The sequence below is a fragment of the Lactuca sativa genome, chromosome 1 (assembly GCF_002870075.4).
Source record: "Lactuca sativa cultivar Salinas chromosome 1, Lsat_Salinas_v11, whole genome shotgun sequence".
Classification (NCBI taxonomy): domain Eukaryota; kingdom Viridiplantae; phylum Streptophyta; class Magnoliopsida; order Asterales; family Asteraceae; genus Lactuca; species Lactuca sativa.
The window spans coordinates 68,294,086-68,307,076 of record NC_056623.2 but is presented as its reverse complement, the minus strand read 5'-3'; the positions used below and the strand labels follow the sequence as shown (position 1 = coordinate 68,307,076).

The 12,991-nt window shown below is 35.8% G+C and overlaps 1 protein-coding gene and 1 long non-coding RNA gene across 3 annotated transcripts; both read right to left on the bottom strand.

The window, feature by feature from the left end:
* Positions 1-9,663: 9,663 nt before the first annotated feature.
* LOC128126079 (uncharacterized) lies at positions 9,664-12,458 on the bottom strand. Its single transcript, XR_008223851.1, has 3 exons — positions 12,171-12,458; positions 9,871-9,953; positions 9,664-9,775 (listed from the first exon to the last, which is right to left on the bottom strand). It is a non-coding gene; the product is annotated as an uncharacterized LOC128126079 (long non-coding RNA).
* On the bottom strand, positions 10,623-12,080 carry LOC111887543 (formyltetrahydrofolate deformylase 1, mitochondrial). Of its 2 annotated transcripts, XM_052763786.1 has the most exons (5): positions 11,801-12,080; positions 11,647-11,720; positions 11,409-11,568; positions 11,073-11,334; positions 10,623-10,979 (listed from the first exon to the last, which is right to left on the bottom strand). In XM_052763786.1, exons 1-4 carry the CDS (start codon positions 11,909-11,911, stop codon positions 11,152-11,154), a joined length of 528 nt encoding a protein of 175 aa, XP_052619746.1. In that variant the 5' UTR covers positions 11,912-12,080; the 3' UTR covers positions 10,623-10,979; positions 11,073-11,151. The 2 variants fall into 2 exon arrangements, with proteins under 2 accessions (XP_052619746.1, XP_052619759.1); XM_052763799.1 differs by lacking the exon at positions 10,623-10,979 and having other exon boundaries at positions 11,227-11,339; positions 11,801-12,079.
* Positions 12,459-12,991: the final 533 nt, after the last annotated feature.

Sequence of the window (12,991 nt, the reverse complement as noted above, 5' to 3'; positions counted from 1 at the left end):
TCTTCTGTGGAGTAGCAGAAGACTCATCAATTTCCTTCGGCTCCTTCTCGAGGACATATTCCTTGTCCTCATAACGTGTGACCATCCTGATGTTCCTGATCCAATCATTAAAGTTGGAACCATCAAAGATGACTCCCCCTCCCCCCAAAGATTCATGAGAGAGAAGGAGCCAGTAGGGTTTGAGCCAGAAGCATTGTTGGAAGACATCTGAAAACAAGGAAAGACAAGTTTAGATTAGATAATTAGACCTTAACAAGACACCCAAATGTAATATTAAGGCTACGACCCAACACAATATTTTATAACTTGGAAGAGGGATGTCGTAATCCAAGCTAAAAAATATTTGAAGGTAGGCGAATGATGATTCACCAATTTCCACCATGAAAAACGAAATAAATTATTAAGTTTTAATGAACTGAAATTCCTATATTCTTTTGAGATTCATTGAAGTTTTCAATGGAATGTTTAAGTATTGATTGTGCCCTTCAAGTTTGTGATTGGGATGCCGAGGATCACAAAACAATGTGTGAATAACCATGCAAATTAACTTGGTAACCTTAATTTTATCACCTAATCGATGTGCTTATTAACCACACGCGCTCCACCAATCTATGATAAACATTAATTTACCCTTTTCAACTCTTACTAGTCCATGTTAGTGTGTTAGTTAACCATACACGCTCCACTAACAACTTGGTAAGGTACAAAGTTTAATTTCATGGGTTAGCACCAAATTCACATTTTCCTAAAGTAACTAAGATTGGGAATTTATAAAACATTTAGTTACTTTATAATAATCATTATACTTAATGAGAATTAGTGTCCTATTCTACCCGTTCGGCTAACGACCCTCCACCAGTCAAGGAAGCGGTGGGTGAAAGTGGACACCCATTAAGCTGCCATTTTATAGGCAACAACCTTATACCCCCTTATAGACCGACTTCGTGAATGAGGCCTACTAACGGTAAAAGTGACTTGATCTTATACATACATACATACATACATACACACACACATACATACATACATACATACATATATACATACATACATACATATATGTGTGTGTGTATAAATATATATATATATATATATATATATATATATAATTAACTTATAATACTATAAAGTATAAGGGTTGAATTTTAAACTTTTAAAATTCTAGGGATGGAATTAAAGTCGTAATGTGTGTGAGACTTTACAAATTCCAAAACTTAACGGCAAGTTTTGAAACTATTCAAAACCCTTCATTTCTATAACTTATGAGTTTTAATGATTTTAGTGGAAAAGACTCTTAGAATTCCATAACTTGAGAACAAGTTATGGAGTCCATTAAAAGGCATTCATGATCAATAATTAAACTAACATTCAATGTCAAATAATCTATGATCTATCAAAACTCATAAGCATGCATAGTCCATATCAACAATTTTCAAGAATCATATGAACTTAATATAAAACTTGAAACTTTGATAATTATCTTTGAAATTGGATTAGCATGATCATTACCACCTCAAAAACAGGTTTATAAGTTCAAAAACATTTAAGTATAATGATCCTAGTCTAATTCTAGCATTCAAACTCAAAATTCTGCACTCTAGGCCTCCTGCTCGTCGAGTGCATGAACCTACTCGACGAGTAGGATGAGTTTTCACATGGAATCGTCGAGTCCCCCTATGGACTCGGTGAGTTCACTGAACAGTAAGTAGAAAATTTGATTTTTTTAGCAATTTGCATCAAGTATAACTGAAAACAAGCATAGGCTCTAATACCACTGATGAGTTTTGAGCATTCTAACACTCCTATGGTATGCATGCAATCCTAGAAACCTTGGATCTATGTTTTCTCTATTATACATGCAAACTTTCTTTTTCCAAGGTTTCATCCTAACTAGCATGTGATTGGGGTACATGTAATATAAAAACTAGTAGGATGACATACCTTTTCATGTAGTTGATTGCTTGGAGCTTTAAGATCCTAACACCAATAATGTGAATGCCTCAAGTGGAATCACAAATCACCAAAATAACTTGGAAGACTTTGAGAGAATTGATGGGTTTTGGACATAAGAACTTTCCCTATGTGCACATACAACCCTATAGCTTGGATCTAGGTTTTACTAATTGAACATGCCATAATTCCAAGACTTTCATGGCTAGATCTAAGAACAAAACATATGAAAAGAGATCTGGAATAATACCTTGAGTTACTTGCTTGAAACCTTCTTCTTCTTGGAGCTAAGAGTCACAAATGTCACTCCTCTAATGGCTTACAAACACCAACTAGCAAGAAGGTGACTTGAGAGAGATGAGGAAGAGGGAAGTCGGCTCTAGGGTTTCTCCAATCACAATGGTGGCCGATTTCCTCAACCCTATGGGTCTATTTATACTGTAATCTCCTAGGGTTTCACGCTTAAACCCTAATTGGATAACTTAGCCTCAAAGAAATCCAAAGCAATCCAAATCCCTTTACTATGCACTAAAGAATACACTCCAATCTTGGTGACAGGCGTCGATCTTCTGTTTCCCATGATTAGATTTATTCTTCCTTGCTCCACATCTCTATTTCTTCTTAGTCCCTGCAAATCAGAACAAATGTGGTAGCCACATCCTGTATCAAGAACCCAAGAAATAGTGTGAGATGAATTACTAGATTTAATTGTGTATATACCTGCAAAAGATGGCTTGATCTTTCCCTCCTTGATGTCTTGCAGATATTTCGGGCAACTTCTCTTCCAATGTCCTATCTTGTGGCAATGATGGCACTTTGCCTCCTTTGGGTTAGGGTTGGGCTTAGCAGGATCAACTTTGGTCCCACTAGAAAAGGAACCATCTTGGGACTTTCCTTTGCGGTGGCTCTTTGAAGGAGCCTTCCTCTTCTTGCCCCTTCCCTGCCCTATAGCCAAAACAGGAGCAGCGGTTGACGCGGGTGTTGGTGCAACAGACATGTCCTTTAGGTTGCTCTCAGCAGTCCTTAGGAGTCCTTGGAGTTTGCTTAGGGTGACCTCTTCCTTGTTAATGTGGTAGGTCATACTAAATTGGTTATAGCATGAAGGCAAGGAATGAAGAACAATGTCGATGGCCAAATCCTCCCCAAAGTTAACATTTAACTTGTGAAGACGATCAACATATCGTTGCATCTTTTGCAAGTGCACAGTCAACGATTCTCCATTTCCCATCTTAACGGTGATCATATTAGTGATGATCTTGTAGCGCTCTTGCCTCACGCTTTGGTGGTACCTCTCCATCAAGTCTTGATGCATTTCATATGGATACATGTCCTCATAGGACTTTTGGAATTCTTGGTTCGTAGTGGATATCATGATGCAATGTACATTCGTTGCATCACGTTCATGTGTCTCAAAGACAGCCATCTCTTCGGGAGTAGCGATTTCTGGGTTGACCTTCTCGAGCTTTTCGTCGAGGACATACTCTTTGTCCTCATAGCATGCAATGGTGCGAATGTATCTTATCCATTCGCTAAAGTTGGTACCATCGAAGGTCACCTTTTGGCAAAGACTCATTAAGGTGAATGAGTTGGCAGCAACGTTGTTTGCGTTCGACATCTACAAATAGAAAGGACAAAGTTTGATTAGAATTTGGATCCCTAATTAAACACACAAAATGAAAAATTAGGGCTAGGACCCAACAACATTATTCACATATTAGAAAAGGGATGTCGTAATCCAATCATGCAAATAATTTGTGGTAAGTGAATGAAGATTCACTAATTCTTCACCACGAAAACATAACTTTAAGTTTTATTGAGAATTCCTAGATTTTAGAGATTCATTGAACCTTTCAATGGCATGTTTAAATCTCGATATGCCCCTCTAGTTTGTGACTGGGATATCGAGGATCACAAAGCGGGTGTGAATTACCATGCAAATCTACATGGTGCCTTCATTGTTACAATCATCTATTCGATGTGCTGGTAAACCACACACGCTCCATCGAACTATGATAAACAATGAATCACCCTTTGCCACCTTTGCTTAGAACCAATTAGTGTGCCGGCAAACCACACACGCTCCACTAACTTCTTAGCAAGGGTGCAAAGTGCAATTCATGGGATTGCATAAATTCACTTTTCCTAAAGTAACTAAGATTGGGAATTTTATAAAATAGTTTAGTTACTTTATAGATTCATTATACTTATTAATGAGGAGAGAGATTTTCCCTATCCTACCCGTTCGGCTAATGACCCTCCACCGATCAAGCAAGCGGTAGGTGTGAGTGTAAACCCATTAAGCATCATTTTATAGGCAGCAACCTTATACCCACCTTATAGACCGGCTTCGTGAATGAGGCCTACTAATGGTAAGACTAGCATTTTAATCTCACTTATATATTTATTAAGCTTTTAATAATATAATAGTATAGGGTTTAATTTTAAACTTGTAAAACTCTAGGGGTTGAAATTTAAATTCTTCTAAATTAAACTATTAATCACAAAATTCAAATTTCAAAACTTCGGGATAGAAATTGAACTTTTCAAACAATAGGGATCAAATAACAAATAATTCAAATTAAACAATTAATTTCATAATTATCTATATTTGACCTAATCCAATTTTAGTCATTAGATAATTACCAAATAATCTTAAATAGTCAAATATTTATCATATAAATAATCAATATTTAAAAGATTTGAAATTATCTTTATTTATGTCAAGGATAATCATTGAATTAAGTTAAAATTCGGATTTTTACATAATAAAACGATTTAGGTATCAATCCAAGACAAAACAGCAACAAAATCCCGAATTATCCTTTGTCTGACGCTCGGACTCGTGGAGTCCAGCTTTGGGACTCGCCGAGTAGGGCCAACTCGCCGAGTCCAAAAACTGACTCGCCGAGTTGGGTCGACAGAGGGCAAGAAAAACGATTTTCAGCAAGTAAAACAGTTAAGCATCATATTCAATTGAAACCAATCATGGCTCTGATACCACTGATGGGTTTTGGACATAAGAACTTTCCCTATGTGCACATACAACCCTATAGCTTGGATCTAGGTTTTACTAATTGAACATGCCATAATTCCAAGACTTTCATGGATAGATCTAAGAACAAAACATATGAAAAGAGATCTAGAATAATACCTTGAGTTACTTGCTTGAAACCTTCTTCTTCTTGGAGCTAAGAGTCACAAATGTCACTCCTCTATTGGCTTACGAACACCAACTAGCAAGAAGGTGACTTGAGAGAGATGAGGAAGAGGGAAGTCGGCTCTAGGGTTTCTCCAATCACAGTGGTGGCCGGTTTCCTCAACCCTATGGGTCTATTTATATTGTGAGCTCCTAGGGTTTCACCTTTAAACCCTAATTGGATAACTTAGCCTCAAAGAAATCCAAATCCCTTCCCAGATAAGGCCTTGGACGATTTCTAGGTGATCCATATCCCTAAAATCGTCCAACCCTATATCCATAAGGATTATCAGCTCAAAATACAACTTTCATACATTTGACAGTTTATACCCCTTTATTCAATTAATCTCTTTAAGTCACTAAATTAATTCCTTATTAAATTATGACTTATATTAATCAAATAATATAATTATTCTTTTAATATATTATTCTTATAATATATATAAATAATATCTCTTCTCTCTAAATCACCTTATCAAGTTGCTATGGTGAAGGCAACCCAAAAGGACCATGCACAATCAGGTCAAGTACTTATCAAATATAGTTACAGCCTTAGACACTAATCCAACAAGAATATGATGCACTCTTAAAATCGGCCTACCCTTGTTATCTCACACACTAGTGTCAAATACCTTTTTATATAGTATGGTGGATTAGGGTTGCATCCATGTAAACCCTAATACCCATGACCTTTCATTTCCATAGGATCCATGGGTTAAAAGCTCCATGGACTTCCATGCAAGCTTAGCCCATCGTAAATGAATGTTGGCTCATTCTATATATATAAGAGTCCATATTTAATTAGTTTCTTTTTTATCACTAAATTAATTTCAAATTAATCCTTGAACAATACTAATTAAATAATATGATTTCATATTAATATATTATAACATATAATATATTAATAAATCATAAATATACTATTCTCAAAAGACTATCCATACAAATTGTTCCAGTGAAGTGCAACCCAAATGGACCATGCCGGGTCGGGTCAAGTACATACCAAATATAGTTATGGACTTAGACACCTTATCCAACAGTTAAGCCACTTTCCCATTAAGAACTTAATACCCCAGTCCATAAGCCACAATCACAGATCCAAGTCCTTGTCAACGTCTTAATCCATAAAGTCACTGACTTGGTGACTTTGCATGACCCTATTAAGCCCAAACTCCAAAATAGTATTCTATTCTCACAAAAATGATCTTAAATCATGCATGAATCCAATAAGGCATTCAAGATGGCAACTTTCTGCCTTAGGGGCCCATTTTGAACTGAAAGTGGCAACTCTAAGTCCAAAAATCGGATTTGAACCATAAAGTTCCATACTTGGGACCAAAATGACTTCAAAATCAAGCTACACAAGATCTAAGCATTCTTGAGGAAAGTTATGAACTTTATACCTCCAAAGAGTTCCATATTGTGATGTTATCCCAGATCTCTGAGCTCCAACTTCCCAAGTTCTTCCTTGCCAACTTCTTCTTTTCCTCTTCCAAGCTTACACCACCAAAATGAGCTTCTCAAGGTCAAGATCACCCAAAGATGAAAGGATGAGACGCTTTAGGGTTTCTCTGAGATTAGGGTGGCTAATAAGGAGGCTAGGGTTTGAGCCATAATGTTCTTTATATAGTGTTGGACCGTAAAATGAGGGTTTTGCGTCACTGAGCATATGCAGGCGTACATCTCGTATGCTAGGCGTACGCCTCCAACACTCACGACCACTCAACCTTCTATGTTGGGCATACCCCAGCTTACACTGGGCGTACTCACCCAGTGCCACCTATTCAAGCTTGGTCCTTTCTTTCCACTTCCTTCCAAACCCAGGGGCCAAAAGTGACATAATTCAAATCCAAGGGATGAATTTTAAGCTACTTGAAAAATGGGATGTTACATGGTACAGTGGGTTCAACCCTATTCTCCAGTAGTATTCCCATTGTCTCTTCCATTTTTAGGTTTAGCATGGCTTGCATCATTTCATGTATTCCTGCCATTGTGATAGGTTCAGGTATAGGTGCAATGACCGGTGCATAACTAATCACACGCTCAGGCTCAGGCTTTCGATTTCCATTGCCATTTTCCAGTCTGCTACGTGTTCCACCATGACATTCTGTACACCAGAACAATCATTCAGGGTACCAGAATTACGAGTATATTATGATATGGAAGGTTTTATTTATGCTAGACGCATAAGTCATCCTTATCACTCTAAAAAGTTATATGACAGTTCTAATACACTAATTATACGTTTGGAATCCTGAACATATAAAGTTTCCAAATCAAGGTCGCCAATAAACCTTAGATTCTTTCAAATAATAGCAATCTAGGTAGACAACCTAAAGCATGTTACAATATAAATCATTTAGCACATAACAAAAAACTAGGCATAGTGCTTGTTTCAATTCAGGTATACTACCTAAAATATTTTAGACACACACCTCACAATCATCGCTTAGCATTCTAAGTTTAAGTCTAGAAATCCTCAAAATTCCTAGTTTGCTTAAACTAATGCTCTTATACCAAGTGAGACATCCTTAATTTTACAACCAATTAATAACTTTTCTTTATGCTTATTTAAAACAAAATATTCTTTTATTAGTGCGGAATTTGTCCCATAACGTTTTTAATGTGAAATGATATCAATATCAAATGCATTTCCGAAGAAAAGTTTTTCACTAATATTTAACAGCTTGGGATGTCATAACTAATACAAAAACATACGCATAAAGTAGTATTTACACACCATACATCAATTTATTTAATGGCCTAAAACTCCTTAAATCTCCCGGAATATTCAAACATCAATATCTATGAACCTTCGTATCGATACATGTGATACAAAGAAACTGAGTGGGTCAGGCTTGAGAGCCTGGTAAGCACATAAGGTTTTCACACTACAAGAAAAACAGCCTTTTACGACGCTCATTGCGCGTCGTAAAAGGCTCAGACGACGCGCAAATGCGTGTCAAGGAAGGCCATGTCATAAAGAGAGACGACGCGCATTTACGACGCTCATTTACGACGTGCAATTACGACGCGCGTTTACGACACGCAATGCGTATCAAGGAAGGCCCTGTCATAAAGGAAGATGACACGCATTCGCGTGTCGTAACCTTACGACGCGCGTGTTAATGACACGCAATGCGTATCAAGAAAGCCCCTGTCAAGAAAGGCCATGTCATAAATGAAGATGACACACATGTTTGCGTATCGTAATTTTAAATGTTTAAAAAAAATAAATTTATATATTTATTAATTTTTAAATTAAATTTGCATTTAATTTCTCATAATAGAAATAAAATACCATATACAAAAAATACAATCCATTGCATAATATAAAATAAAATTTCATACTCAAAAAATAAAATAAATTGCACAAATTGTAATGTAATACAAAGAATCATTCAAATGTTAAACAAATATAATACATTGCTAACATGGGTTATACATTCCTATAAAACTAACAAATAATCATACAACTCTGTTTCTTACTGGAAAGGAATGTCAAACATGATTACAAGTCTCCCTTAATCTTGATTACTCACCTGCTTAAGTAGAATGTTGTTGTTGAGAAGGTCACCTAGCAACAGAGAAGTATACCAAGACATTTGTAGGAGAAGAATACTCTCAATAAGATAATTTAATTAAAAAATGTAATGATAATGATAATGAGTTCATACCTGTGAAGTTGTGCAGAATGCTCATCATCATATGTATAAAGCTCATACTGCTTTGCAAAAGCATTTCCAAGAGAAATGACCCAATCAATGTCTTGAACAACATCCAAAGTTTCTGCAAGAAACTACAAACAAAAAAAGAAATAAATAATAATGACATGAAAAGTAAGGCTATCAGTCTATAACCTCAACAATAAAACAAAATAAATTATTATTAAAATCAAATAATGATAATACAAATTGTTAAAAATTATGGGACAGCAGGGTCTTCTATGCATGTAGATTGATAAGGTTGTTTCTTTTTTACTTAATAAAATCAAAATGACTTGTCGTGCTAAGTGAGAGGTTGGTCACTTTATGTATTAAGACCCTCCCTATTACAATATTACCCTTGTTTTTTTTTTATTCAACTTTTGACAATCTCATGAAAAAGGCACTATCGAACCCAGAGCTCATATCATAAGCTGATTTCATAAAAAGATATAAAAAGAAAGACTAAAGAGCCAGTACCAGTTGATCAAACCCATGACAATATTCTAAAGAACAAAATTTGACAATATCCTAGACCAAATGGCCATTTTTACCTTACATTCTAAAGAACAAAATTTGACAATATTCTTTAACGTGAGAGGATTGGGAGGAAAAAAGAAGAAGGGCAAATAGGTAATTAGTGTCTTAACCAATTATTTCATTCTGTCCAGGTTAAGTGAAAAAGAAACAGCCATGTAAGAGAAAACCAAAACTGTTGAAAATAAAAAATAACTATAAAAACAGTATGCAGAGGCATTTTGGCCCAAAACTGTTAAAATCAATGTTTTTAACTATAAAAATAGTATGGAGGGGCAGTTTGGTCCAAAACTGTTAAAATCAAATTTTCTTCACGATTATTTCCTACTGCTTACATGAGACCAGATTTGGAGGTTGAGCAAAAAGAACCATATCAGCAAGTACCTACCTGTACATGGAACCATTTTACTATAAATAGAGTATTTCTTTCCAATCGTATTCAAACAGGGAAGCGGGTATTATTATAAGGGAAAAAAGACTTACTCTTGGGGTTTGATGAACTCTCATAGGCCAAGAAGGGAACATGTCAAAAGTAGCCGATGGCCTTGGTACTGTTGTGTATAAAACTGCAACAAAATTACACAGTTAAAAAAAATCTTTTACAATAAATCACATCCAAGAAATTAAAAACAAAACATAATCACACATTAAAAAAGATTGAAGTGGGTAGAAAATGGATAGCTAATCCATATCTTTTGACACTTTCAAACCCTCTTTTTCTAATTAGACATACTAATAAATGTATGTTCTTGAGGGTGTGGTTTTCAAGTAACAGATAAAAGTGAACACAAACTCAAAACTCAAAAACATACAGGACAGTGAAGCAGGTCCATCCCATGACTCCATTAAAGTTGATGACCAGGGAAATCAAAACTACTAGTGTTATCTTTTATAAGAAGACTTCAAGTATCCTTCCACTTGTATATTATATATTATGGGGGTGTTTGGAAAAAAAAATTATTGCTTATTAGCTTATAACTTATTAGGTTATAAGCTAATAAGTATGGGGTAACTTATGAAAAAATGACTACTTATTAGAGGTTTCCATCAGAATAAGTTATTTTTTATCCAAACACTTTTTTTTTAACTTATATATAGCGGTGCTGAACCTCTAATAAGCTAATAAGTTGTTTTAATAAACTTAGCCAAACACCCCCTATATCAATCAAAATCAACAACAGTTTCCCTATTTAAACAAGTATCACACTAGAAAACACAAAGTTTGACAGAGAAGAAAACTCCAACAACAATGAATTTAAGGAGAACTGAGAATGCACATATATCTTAGTATTATGAACACACAATGACTCTTAATTTATCTTATTATTGGATTGGAACAAGAACAACTTAAATTAGAATGAATAATTAAAATGAAATACAAAAACTTTGCAACACAAGGAATATAATGGACTCTGTAGTTTTGATCAGCATCATTTTGAGCTTACTCAAAATACAACAGTCCTGTTGTGTTGATAAGGTAGAACGCGTAACTCACAATATGACTTGATTGCCTTCATAAGGCATTGTTTTTCAAGATTCTCAGATTTCTGAATAAAACTCAGCAAATTATCCTTGTGCGAGACTCTCTCAACCTGCAAACCCAAACAGAAACTATTTGACTTTTCACCTTAGCATATATATACTGCATACTACTGATACTGAGAAACTTAAAACTCTTTGATTACCATCTGCTCAATGATTGGGCCCCCATCAAGCTCCTCCGTGACAAAATGGGTTGTGGCACCAATCAATTTGACCCCAACTTCAAAAGCCTGTCATTCTCCAGTAAAAAACATAAAAACATAAAAAGCTTAAAACAGAATTTGGAAATTGGAACACAAAACCTGCCTGCCTAGATGGATTTCCTCCCTTGAATGATGGCAATAAGCCATGATGTATGTTGATCACATCCTTCCCATATCTTTTCAAAAAGTTTCCAGACAACACCTGTCCTGGGTAAATAAACAAATAAGACCTTTTTCCCAATCCTGTTGCTATACTACTACTAGAAAAACATTTACCTGCATGTATCTAGCAAGGACCAAGAAATCTGTATCTTCAACCAACCCCAATATCTCATCTTCTACATTCTTCTCCTTTGACTTGGACAGATAATGATATGGAATCTCATGTCTTTCAAGGAACCGCATCACATGGGTATTCCCCACCCTATCATGATTGCTGTTCAAAATACAGACATATTATACACATCATTTACTGGTCAAAGATAACAAATAAAAAAAAAGTTCCATGCTTTACCTGATTACAGAGCTTATCTGAACCGGAAGTTTTCCATCTTGCCAAGCATGCAGTAGATCAACAAGACAATGGTCCTGCACCAGCAACCTCCTTACTAATGTAATACTATTTTTGGTTTTCACTAACAATTTTTTCTAGAAAGAAGAAGAAGAACCTGCTTAGAAGCAAGAAGAGCAATTTTATATTTGGGGTCTACAGAAGGCACTCGAACAAGCGATTTAACTGCATTGAACATCTTTGATAGGTCAAGTAAGTCCTCGTTCATTTGCTTTCGCTGCCATTTAATTGGGTCGAACACAAACTCACTGAAACACAATTTATTCTTACTTGTTACTTATCAACTTCATGTCAAGTTGGGATTATTAGTAGATTAATATACTTGCACTTGTAAAACCAACATACAGGGGAAAAAATCCATTCATTGATTGGGATAAAAAAAAAAAAAAAAAAAGATGCCCAACGTATACAGGGGAAAAAATCCATTCATTGATTGGGATAAAAAAACATACAAAAGAAATACGGACCTCCTTTGAAGTCATTCAATCTGGCTAATGCAGAAAACGGATTGTCGTCGGTATCAGCAAGTGATGACTATATTCCTTTTTCTCTATTTCTTCACATCACCATGGCACCTCCGACCCACCACGACCGTCGATGAACACCAACAGCAATCCCTTAAAATGTTATGAAATTGAGGCTGACCCGCCACCGACTGAATCGCCACAGTAGCATATCGCCTGGAGAATCCAAATAAGAAAGAAGAGGTGGGGAAAGGAAGCAGATGACAGAAGGAAAGGAAAAGAAAGAAAATAAAATAAAAGGAGTCGAGACGAAACCTGAAAGTATTCCACTGGACCAAGAAAAAACCCTAAATCTTCTCATTTTCTGCAATCGATTGTAATAATCACATCAACATGGCACCTCCGACTCACCACCACCGTCGATGAAGACCAATCGGGAAATCGAAGCAGATCTTTACCATTTGCGTTCATAAGAGGTCGGAGTGGATATTAGCGAAAGCAGCGATGGTGGAGAAAATGAGAAAGAGTTAGGGAATCGATGCCCTCTACCAATTAGATCACACGGGACCAACAATTTTTCCTTCCTCCCAACCCCGAAAGACGTGGAATCAATGCCCTCTATTTTTGGAAGTCGGATCGATGGATACTCGTCCTTGTTAGATTTTTTTAGGCTTCAAAATTGATAGATTTTTTTTTCTGATTCTTTCAAGTTTGAATCAGAAAATGAGAAAGAGTTAGGGAAATCAAGAGTGCAATGCTCGTCCTTGTTAGGTTGAAGATGAAAGATAGATAGAAGATAGAAAAAAAAAGGCGGGTTTTCAAAA

What these genes read in the sequence shown, in the direction of transcription:
- LOC111887543 (XM_052763786.1), bottom strand. Translation starts at nt 11,911, where the DNA reads ATGAACGAGGACTTACTTGACCTATCAAAGATGTTCAATGCAGTTAAA. An exon ending in CTCTTCTTGCTTCTAAGCAG is followed by an intron (nt 11,721 to 11,800) that starts GTTCTTCTTCTT and finishes TTGCTGGTGCAG; the next exon opens with GACCATTGTCTTGTTGATCT. An exon ending in CAGATAAGCTCTGTAATCAG is followed by an intron (nt 11,569 to 11,646) that starts GTAAAGCATGGA and finishes TATTTTGAACAG; the next exon opens with CAATCATGATAGGGTGGGGA.